The sequence below is a fragment of the Sander lucioperca genome, chromosome 23 (assembly GCF_008315115.2).
Source record: "Sander lucioperca isolate FBNREF2018 chromosome 23, SLUC_FBN_1.2, whole genome shotgun sequence".
In the NCBI taxonomy this organism is placed as follows: domain Eukaryota; kingdom Metazoa; phylum Chordata; class Actinopteri; order Perciformes; family Percidae; genus Sander; species Sander lucioperca.
The window spans coordinates 18,246,125-18,257,042 of record NC_050195.1 but is presented as its reverse complement, the minus strand read 5'-3'; the positions used below and the strand labels follow the sequence as shown (position 1 = coordinate 18,257,042).

The following is a 10,918-nucleotide window of genomic DNA, read 5'->3' as shown; positions in this document are numbered from 1 at the left end:
CCCAGATTACAGTTCTTTTGTCTACGTCCAGACTGGTGCTACACTCCTGCTGTTTTATACGTCACTAAAACAGATGGGTCCTGTCACCTGTGGACTCTCATGTGTCTATTTAAAGTTCCACTATCTCTAAAAGTTTTCTTACAGACGGAGCAGATAAACGGCCTCTCTCCTGTGTGGATTCTCATGTGTTTGCGGAAATTTTCACTCAATCCAAAAGATTTCTTACAGATGGAGCAGCTGAAAGGTTTCTCTCCTGTGTGAGTTATCATGTGTCTGTTCAGATGTGACTTGAAGTCAAATTTTCTCCCACACTCAGAGCAGCTGAATGTTTTCTTACATGTTGAATCATGTTTCAGAGAGTTTAGAGCTGACTGAGGTTCTCTGGTCTCCTTCCAATCAGCACTGTCATCAGTCTCAGGTTCAGAAGAGTCTCCAGTCTGGTCTTCAGTCTCTGGTTGTAAAAGTGGATGTGAGTTCCTGGCTGGTTCTGGTCCTCCACAGTCCTCTCCACCAGCTTCTGTTTCCATGTGTTGAGTTTCTCTGCCTGCTGGAGGCTCTACCTCTCTGTTCTCCTCCGTTTGACTCTGATGAAGCTGTGACGACTGACGACCGACACATTTATGTGTTTTGACCAGTTGACGCCAGCCAAATGTTTTGTGACAAACACTGCAGCTGAATGGCTTCTCTCCTGTGTGAGTTATCATATGTCTCCGTACATTTCCACTATCTGTAAAAGATTTCTGACAGACTGAGCAGCTGAAAGGTTTCTCTCCCGTATGAGTTCTCATGTGTCTCATCAGATTCTGCTGGGTCCAAAATCTTCTCCCACACTCAGAGCAGCTAATTGGTCTGTCACCAGCACCAAATCCCGAAATGCGGACACAATCTTGTCCCTTGTGGACTCTCATGTGTCTATTTAAACTTCCTTTATCTCTAAACGTTTTCTTACAGACGGAGCAGATAAATGACCTCTGTCCTGTGTGGATGGTCATGTGTATCCGTAAATTTCCACTCTGTCCAAAAGATTGCTCACAGAATAAGCAGCTGAAAGGTCTCTCTCCTGTGTGAGTTCTCATGTGTGACTTGAGAAGTTTATTGAGGCTAAATCTTTTGTCACACTCAGAGCAGCTAAAAGGTTTCTCACCTGTGTGGATTTTCATGTGTGCCCGTAAAGTTCCTCTTTCTGTAAAACATTTCCCGCACTCAGAGCAGCTGAAAGGTTTTTCTCCTGTGTGAGTCATCATGTGTCTCTTCAGACATGACTTGAAGTCAAATGTTTTCCCACATTCTGAGCAGCTAAATGTTTTTTTACATCTTGAATCATTTTTCAGAGAGTTTGAACCTGACTGAAGTTCTGCCTCTCTGTTCTCCTCAGTTTGTCTGTGATGAAGCTGTGAGGACTGAGCTTCCTCTTCATCATCTTCACTCTTCACAGAGACAGGAGTGAATGGGAACTTGGTGATATCAGCCTCCTCCAGCCCTTGAAGCTGCTCTCCCTCCTGACTGCTCCACAGTTCCTCCTGTTCCTCTTTAATGTGTGGGGGGGGCTCTGGCTCCTGCTGGTCCACACTGGAGCTACACTCCTGCTGCTCCTCTTCACCAACAATCACTTTCAGAACGTCTGGAGGTAAAGCTGAAACACAGACAAACACACATAACAGAATAGTTATTCAGAGAAAACGAAGGTTATGTTATTATAGCCTAACCATAGTTATGAGCACAGGCGGAGCCCTCTACTGGACTCAACAGGTAATACTCCTCTCCAGTCTTGCACACGCCTTCGCACACTAAACATTTGCATAAATGTAGTCGGCCAATCAGGATTTACCTACCTAGAACTGTGCAGCAGCATAGCATAAAAGGCAGCATCTCCGCTGTCTGACATTGTACACACTTTTTCCAGCAATAGCATAGGAGCGACAGGGCCCCCATCGAGAGGGCTCCGCCTCATAATCCTTGTTCCATCTCACAAAGGCTCCGCCCTCTAACTGACTCTGTAGGTACAGTGCGTGGAGCCCGATGTGATCCTGGTGGACTAAAGGCTAGTCGCCGCGGCGCCATGGTTTTTCAGGCTGCAGCGACTAGCCTATAGTGCATTATTTCTGTTAGGAGGAAGCTATATTATTTTTTAAATTCATTTTGTTTGGGATTTTTTTTATTTTTTTTTGCAAATTAATCTAATTTGTATGTAATTGTGTGTTTTTATGCTTTTCTATATTTTTTTTGGAGGGGGGAGGGGCTCGAGCTAGGGGACAGGTGAACATAAGAGTATCTTATATTTTAATATATCTCTAGGAGCTCTGTCAAAAGCTCATATCACTCTGAACAAGCGTGGTACAACAGCAGGTACTCCTGTCGGGAGACCACTTTAGTGGTCAGTGTTGGGTAGGATGAAGCTCACCCCGCCAGGATCACATCAGAAGTAAGGGGCCCCTGCTCACCCAGGTAGTACTCGACTGAACTGGGTAGAGCCTTGAGGTGCGAATCTTTACTGATCTCACGATTCGATTATGATTATTCTGTCAGATTAGGGCTGGGAGATATGGACCAAAAATCATATCTCTGTACTTTTTGTTGAATGGCGATACACAATATACTGTATATTTTGGTATTTTTTACTGAGGGGGCTAAAGCCACATGTGAGATATCACAAACACTTTTATTAAAACAGAGCGTGATCTAAATAAAATACAAAGACAGGGTTTCCTTTCCTGGTTGTAAATATACAGCTGCAACACATGTTAATGAAAAAAAAATTATCCAATATAAATAGCCTATATTAAATAAAAAACTGGCCTATCTCTGAGAAAGCTGATTAAAAGAGGGAAAGAAAGAGAGAGAGAGACAGACAGAGGGAGGGAGAGAGAGACAGAGGGAGGGAGGGAAAGAGAGACAGACAGAGAGACAAAGAGAGATGGACTGAAGTGTATGATAAAAAAAAACTTTCTTAGACCATAATGCCGATTGTTAGCGTAGAGTTCTCTGGTTTATCAGTGAAGTGTCTGAACCAGGGACGCACCGAATCCAGGATTCAGCTTCGGCCGAATATTGGGCTTTTTGACGGTGTTCGGTTTCTGCTGAACCTTACAATTTTTTTCCACCGAACCGAACCCTACTCTCGCACTACGTTCGCTACGCTGGTCGCCGTAATGACGGCGCCGTTGATTACGGGAAGGTGTTTATGTAGGTGGAGCGTTCAATGCAGTAGGCTGTGAAGAAGTGAAAATGGAACTGGTGAGCAGAAAAAGTGTAGTTTGGCAGAACTTTCAGTCAAAAGAAGGCCATTCAAGTCCAGCTACATGTTCAATCAGCAATGCTGATTAGTCTGATGGTGGCGAGGACCCTAAACTATACACAACATCACCGCTGTTACAACATCTGGTATGAAACATCCGGAAGAATACGAGTTGTGATGAAGGAATCTACAGACAGCAGCCAGAATGCAGCAACTTCAGGTACGGCAAAGGAAGGACAGTCACAGCTAAAAACTTGTGTTAACTATACGAAGGATTCAGTATTTGGTTTCGTAATTCGGCAGAATCTTAACCAGTGGATTCGGTATTCGGCCAAACCCAAAATATCTGGATTCGGTGCATCCCTAATATGAACTCCCCCTTTTTATTCTATCTTTTCTTATAAAAGACGCTTCCTGAATGCAGCTGAGTCTGAACACAGCAGTAGGCAATAATCGATTATGGTCTGTCAGTGCATCGATGCAGAATCGTCCAGGTCCGCATCGCGATGCATTGATGCAAGGATTCAGCTCTTCTTCTAGTTGAACACCGTCAGGTGAAGGAACAACTGGGCTACATGAAACATGGCTAATTCTCTGGCCATGACAATGAGGTCGTCAAGTTAAAAGACGACCCGCCGTGTCCACACATTTGCTAAAGGTGCGAGGGGGCCAGGGAATAGTCGCACGTAGAGCTGGGCAATATATCAATATTATATCGATATCGTGATATGAGACTAGAGATCATCTTAGATTTTAGATATAGGTAATATGGCATTAGGGCTGAACGATTTTTGAAAATAATCTAATTGCGATTTTTTCCCCAAATATTGCGATTTCGATTTGTCTTCTGTATTATTCAACAAAGACTAATATAATAATTATAGTATGAACACACAATTACACACTAAACAGTTAAATAAGTAAAAATATAGTACACACACACGTAATTTTTTACAGTGCACAGAGAGGAGCTGCCTCCAGCCCCTCCCCCTCGTGAAGTTGCGTGCTGCCGTGTGTTCTTGTTCAGAGAGGCTATCGTTACGTAGCATGTGCTGGTGTTCTGTTCAGAGAGGCTATCGTTACGTTAGCTAGTTGCTGGTGTTCTTGTTCAGAGAGGCTATCGTTACGTTAGCTAGTGCTGGTGTTCTTGTTCAGAGGGCTATCGTTACGTTAGCTAGTTGCTGGTGTTCTTGTTCAGAGAGGCTATCGTTACGTTAGCTAGTTGCTGGTGTTCTTGTTCAGAGAGGCTATCGTTGCGTTAGCTAGTTGCTGGTGTTCTTGCCGTGGGATTAACTGGACTAATAAAACTGGTGAAACACCGCGGCCACGCTGCTGTGAAAGCTCCCCGAACGTCATTAATCAGTCTGGTTGTTACCCCTCTCAGTGGCAGCTCCTCCACTCATATCTTTATAACGGAGCTAACCGCTAACCGGAGCTAACCGCTAATCAGAGCTAACGGCTAATCAGAGCTAATCGTTGCCAACCGAGCCTTCAGTTCTGCGTGTCTGTATCCATTAACTGCATGTATAGACTCAAGCCCGAATAAAACCCTTCATTTTATTAAAATGGCTGTAAACGTTTTAAACTACAACTCAGAGTTGTTTGAATGACAGAAATCAGCTCCAGGTACGGCGTAGCGTTAGCGTGCTAAGTTGATGCTTTCTCTGCGGAGTGCAGACTGATTTGCTCTCGCGAGTCATGTGACCAAATCGCAGCCTTTGCGATTAGGAAATCGCATTTTAACATATCGCGATATTATCGAAAATGCAATTAATCGTTCAGCCCTACATGGCGTAAGTGTTGTCGTCTCCTGGTTTTAAAGGCTGCATTACAGTAAAGTGATGTCATTTTCTGAACCAGACTGTTCTAGCTGTTCTGATATTTGCCTTTATCCACTTAGTCATTATATCCACATTACTGATGATTATTTATAAAAAATCTCATTGTGTAAATATTTTGTGAAAGCACCGATAGTCAAAACTACAATATCGTTGCGGTATCGATATCGAGGTATCTGGTCAAAAATATTGTGATATTTCATTTTCTCCATATCGCCCAGCCCTAGTCGCACGGCAGTCTATCGTACTCGTTGGCCGTTTCCTTGAAAGCGCCTGTAAGTCGGCAATAATAAACCAGTCGCCCAGCTGAACCGAACTCCAGTATCCCTCTGACGGACAGCTGTGATCCACCGGTGACCCGCAGTGGGTCCACTTAATGTGTCGACTGAAATCTTTTCCCTCGGTCGCTCCGAAACGGACGTAAAAATATCACTTTCTCTGTAGTCTACCGTTAGCTAGCTACCGTTAACGTAGGCTACTTTTAAAATGCCATATTTTCCCTCTGGGCTCACCAAAACGGACGTAAAGGCATATTAACCATTCACTGCACGTGATTGCTAGTAGGGCTGCAGCTATCGATTATTTTAGTAATCGAGTATTCTACCGATTATTCCATCGATTAATCGGATAAGAAATACTTTGGTTTTATTGAAGAGCAATAATATACAATAGTTTGGTTTAATTTTCGCAAAAAGCAACATTTATATTGCCGACATTGCTTACAATATCGTCTCAATAAATTCATTTTTTATATTTTAATTATTAAGTGCCATATTACATTGTTTTTAAAGAAAACATTTTCTGAAATGCAATAATAACCTCAAACTAAGTCCTACATTAAACATACAATAATACATAAACATGACCTTAAGTTGTGCAACTTAACTTTCAGAACAAGTTTCAACCTGAGACTGATCTGTATGTAGGCCTATATGTAAATATTAGTTATACTCAACCATCATTGATATATTTGATTACAATGCCACACCGCTCTGTTACACTTCTGCTAGTGGATCGTTGATCAGCTGTTTCTGCGGGAAGAGAGAGAGTCAACAATCAGCTGTTTCTCTGAAGGGATAGTCAACAAGTCGTCTCTTTAGATCAGACTGTGGTCACCACGACGTATTCTCTTGTCTTTGTTCTTGGTAGTCGTTGTGTTTGGTGTAGTTTCATCGTCCATACGACTGTGATTTCCTTTTGTCTGGTCCTCTTCGTGGAATGGATGATTAAGTTAGACTCCATGTTTTCTGTTGAGATGCTGAAGTAGGGCTGAACGATTTTTGAAAATAATCTAATTGCGATTTTTTTTCCCAAATATTGCGATTGCGATTCGATATTCGATTATTTTTTTAAGCTCTTTGTCTTCTGTATTATTCATGTCAATCAATGTATTTTTTTACAGTGCACAGAGAGGAGCTGCCTCCAGCCCCTCCCCCTCGTGAAGTTGCGTGCTGCCGTGTGTTCTTGTTCAGAGAGGCTATCGTTACGTTAGCATGTTGCTGGTGTTCTTGTTCAGAGAGGCTATCGTTACGTTAGCTAGTTGCTGGTGTTCTTGTTCAGAGAGGCTATCGTTGCGTTAGCTAGTTGCTGGTATTCTTGCCGTGGGATTAACTGGACTAATAAAACTGTTGAAACACCGCGGCCACGCTGCTGTGAAAGCTCCCCGAACGTCATTAATCAGTCTGGTTGTTACCCCTCTCAGTGGCAGCTCCTCCACTCATATCTTTATAACGGAGCTAACCGCTAATCAGAGCTAATCGCTAACCGGAGCTAACCGCTAATCAGAGCTAATCGCTAACTGGAGCTAACCGCTAACCGGAGCTAACCGCTAATCAGAGCTAATCGCTAACTGGAGCTAACCGCTAACCGCTAATCAGAGCTAATCGTTGCCAACCGAGCCTTCAGTTCTGCGTTCCTGTATCCATTAACTGCACGTATAGACTCATGCCCGAATAAAACCCTTCATTTTATTAAAATGGCTGTAAAAGTTTTAAACTACAACTCAGAGTTGTTTGAATGACAGAAATCCGCTCAAGGTACGGCGTAGCGTTAGCGTGCTAAGTTGATGCTTTCTCTACGGAGTGCAGACTGATTTGCTCTTGTGAGTCACGTGACCAAATCGCAGCCTTTGCGATTAGGAAATTGCGTTTTAACATATCGCAAATGCAATTAATCGTTCAGCCCTAGTCTGTTGCTAATGCTGAAGCATTGACGTGGTGCTATTATTGTGGTAAGCTAGTTTGATTTTGCAGCAGTGAACTGATTCCAAACTTTGGACACTTTCTGTCGTTTTCTCCAGCCTGTCTCTTCTCTTCTCCCCTCACTATTTACGCTGCCGTCAGTCTTCATGGCGTGTGTAATAATCCTCCGTGCTGAAACACCGCGAGCGGTACAACGTTGGTAACATTAATTAAACACAGCTTCGAGGCAAATCATTTTGCATCGAGGATTTTTAGTAATCAAATTATTCAAGTTGGTCAAGGAATCGTTTCAGCCCTATTCACTAGTAAACATATTACATCTTTGATGTCATTTTTCAGTTTTTCAACAATCGGTTTAGGAATCGGTAGAGCTTAGATCGGCCCAAAAAATCAAGCCTGAACCTGCCCGAGCCCGAACACGTTGCGTCCGAGCCCGGCCCGGCCCGACACATTAACTGTAATTATGAGCCCGAGCCCGATTTAAACCCGACAATTTTTTAATACGTGGGCCGTTATAACTGACGTTCTCAACTACAATTCAGAGTTGTTTGAACTACAGAAATCTGTTTAGAATAATCCAACAAGGACGAAGCTGTAAACTGCTGTTAGTTTATTCAGAATGGAACGGATCGCAAATGGATCCGAATGAAGAAACGTAAAAAACAAAAAAAACCATGATGAACAACATATTGTTGTCACTGCCCACGACTTGTTTAAACTGCTTCCATACCTCCGACTTTCCTCCACACTTGATCAAAGTTAATTCTCCTGTTTTTCTTTTTTTCTTTACATCTTCAAGCTCCCGGTGTGATGAGTGTGAGAGGAGGACACGTGCTGCATTTTGTAACTGCAGCCTAACTTTTGTACACATTTGTTACTTTTATATAGCCTATATATATATATTTATAATATTTCTGATTATGGCATAGCTATCTCCCCACCCAAATAGGATAATAAGGTAATGGATAAAAAAAAAATAAAAAATTGCTTGATCAAGGGTCCGGCCTGGGCCCGGCCCGAGGACGTGGCGGAAAATAACGGCCCGAGCCCGACCCGAGGTCCGGTTGGGCTCGGGCTTGGGCCGAGAATCTAAACTCTAGGAATCGGAACCTTTTTAAAAGTACCGGTTCGGCATCGTAAAAATCCAAACGATGCCCAACCCTATGCGTGACTAGGGTTGGGCATCGTTTGGATTTTAACGTTTCTGATTCCGATTCCGATTCTTATCGATTATTGGGTCACATGCGTATTTTCACAAATAAGAGGAAAGTTTTATTTTGATTGAATGGTGTTTGTAGTTTTACCGCTTTTTCAACGTAAAATAAAGCCCCACTAGAGCGCTGCTTACTTAGAGGCTGCAACACAACAAGCGCCTGGCCGCTTCGGAAACCAAAAGTTGCGCATATAAAATTGGGAAGCGATGATCGGATTTGAAACCAAATCCTCTAAACGATTCCAATAAAGAAACGATTGTACTGGAAACGTAATTTTTGAACCGATTCCAAGTAGGGCTGAACGATATACCGTTATCGTATCTATATCTAGATATGAACATTCAAGATATTAATATCGAAAAAGTAACGATATAAACGATAGATTTTCCTCCGCGCACGCCCTGCATGTACAGCTCTGGCAGTCACCATAATCACTTTTACGATTGCCCTTGAACGCACCATTACGGCCAGCCAACCACAGAGCTTAATTCATGTGGATCGACAGCTGAAGCCAGCCAATGACAAACATAGAAGGGCAGGAGTGAGGGAGACGGAGACTGACGCACACACACAGGACATTCACAGCGGGGAAATCGAAACGAAAGAAAAGTAACATGAGTGCGGAAGATAATGCGGCCGGTGGCGATGCAGAAACTAATTTTGTGCCAAAACATAAATCATCCTCCATTATTTGGAGGTATTTTGGATTTAGAAAGGATGATGTCAACCAGAGCGAGGTGTTGTGCAAGTCGTGCTTGGCGAAAATTGCGACGAAGCGAGGTAGCACAACAAACATGTTTCACCACCTGAAACAAGACCATCATGTGCTGCACGAAGAGTGTATGACAACGAGAGAAACACTGGGGACTTCTCAGTCATCCCAAAAGAGGCCCAAGCAAAGTATGATTGCTGATGCTTTCAGTAGTGTTACACCATATGAGTCGACGTCCACCAGACATAAAGACATTACAGACGCTATAACTTATCAGAGCTGCAGTAAACATTTTTATTTTTTTATTTATTGATTGGTGACTATGTTACAGTAATGTTGATGACTGGCAGTGAGTTCTAATCAATAAAACGGCACTCTTTTGTATTATGATGTGTTTATTTTTCTGAAAAATGTTTGATTTTCACCGAACCCGTAGTCATATCGTATCGTATCGATATCGAGATATCTGGCATGAATATCGAGATATGAAATTTTGTCCATATCGTTCAGCTAGGGCTGGGCGATAAATCGATTTTATCGATTAACTCGAATGTGTAGTTAACGTCGATTTGTTAAAATGAAAATCGATTTTCTCCTTAACATCCGCCGACGCTCCCCTCTGGGCTCCCATAGCTCCGAACGGGCTCAGCCCTCGCCCCGCGCGTTTGCCATAAAGATACACAAACAACATGGCAGCGACAGGGACTAACATTAATTCTTTTCTTAACTAGTAGTTTCATTACTTACTTATCCGTAATCTCCGCCGAAATGACCGGCAGCTCGCGGTGTCCCCAGCTGAGAGTCACCTATTCTCGGATAACTGAACCACCAGCTACCGCTGACCTAAAGGACCACCATGCGGGGCACCAGAGGCGGTGTTGAGGAACTCTTTTGCGGCTCAACACATCTACTAAATGCCGCTGATACGACCGAGCTGTGATGGAGGTCTGTAGCGGCTTAAACAACTAGCAGTCGCCGCTCTGTAGCACGGAGCTCCTCTTCGACGTTTGTTTCTACCGCTAGTTACTACTAGGAGCTTGCTACAGGTATGCTACACTCAAGAGACCATGGGATGTTAATGTACGTTACTCAGCAACAGGTGAAAATAGGGGCAAGGTTGCGCAATAACGTTAAAATGATTTGAACTTTTAGCGAGGAACGAGAAGTGAATTACCTGTATGTGTGAAAACAGCTTTATCTCACGCATCCGTTTGTTTGTTGTTGAATATATAGCCCCCCCCCCCCATCCAAAAAAAGGAAAACACTCAAACCAATTTATATTTCCACAAAATTGGCATGAATAATCATAATGGTATACATGCCCCATGTGTGTGCGTGTGTGTGAATCAAAACAAAATAAAGTTAAAACTTGTTTTGAACAATTTCTTTGTCATCTGCAGATTGATTTTAAGTAGGGGGAGAAAAAAATCGATTTAAATCTTAAATCGGATTTTTTTGGAAAAAATCGGGGATTTTATTTTTAGGTCATATCGCCCAGCCCTACGTTCAGCCCTAATTCCAAGTAGGAATCAGTTCTCGATGCCCAACCCTATGTGTGACACAGGGCATCCATGTGATGTCAGAGCAGCGGGCGGGTCAAACTTAGCAAGACATCATCAGCAAGACATCATCAGCAAGACATGAGCCGTGTTCCGGCTGCGCCCACGTCATACCACCGCCCTACCTGAAATGAATATTGATATCGCAATATCACATTT

At 43.0% G+C, this 10,918-nt stretch overlaps 1 protein-coding gene across 1 annotated transcript in view; it reads right to left on the bottom strand.

Moving 5' to 3' along the window:
- Positions 1–380: 380 nt before the first annotated feature.
- Positions 381–10,918, bottom strand: part of LOC116050065 (gastrula zinc finger protein XlCGF57.1-like) — a gene marked incomplete at its 3' end in the record, with an annotated part of 14,153 nt that continues 3,615 nt past the window's right edge. Inside the window, exon 3 of the mRNA XM_035998262.1 lies at positions 381–1,633. Coding sequence (XP_035854155.1) covers positions 381–1,633 — 1,253 coding nt within the window. The remainder of the gene's footprint in view (positions 1,634–10,918) is intronic.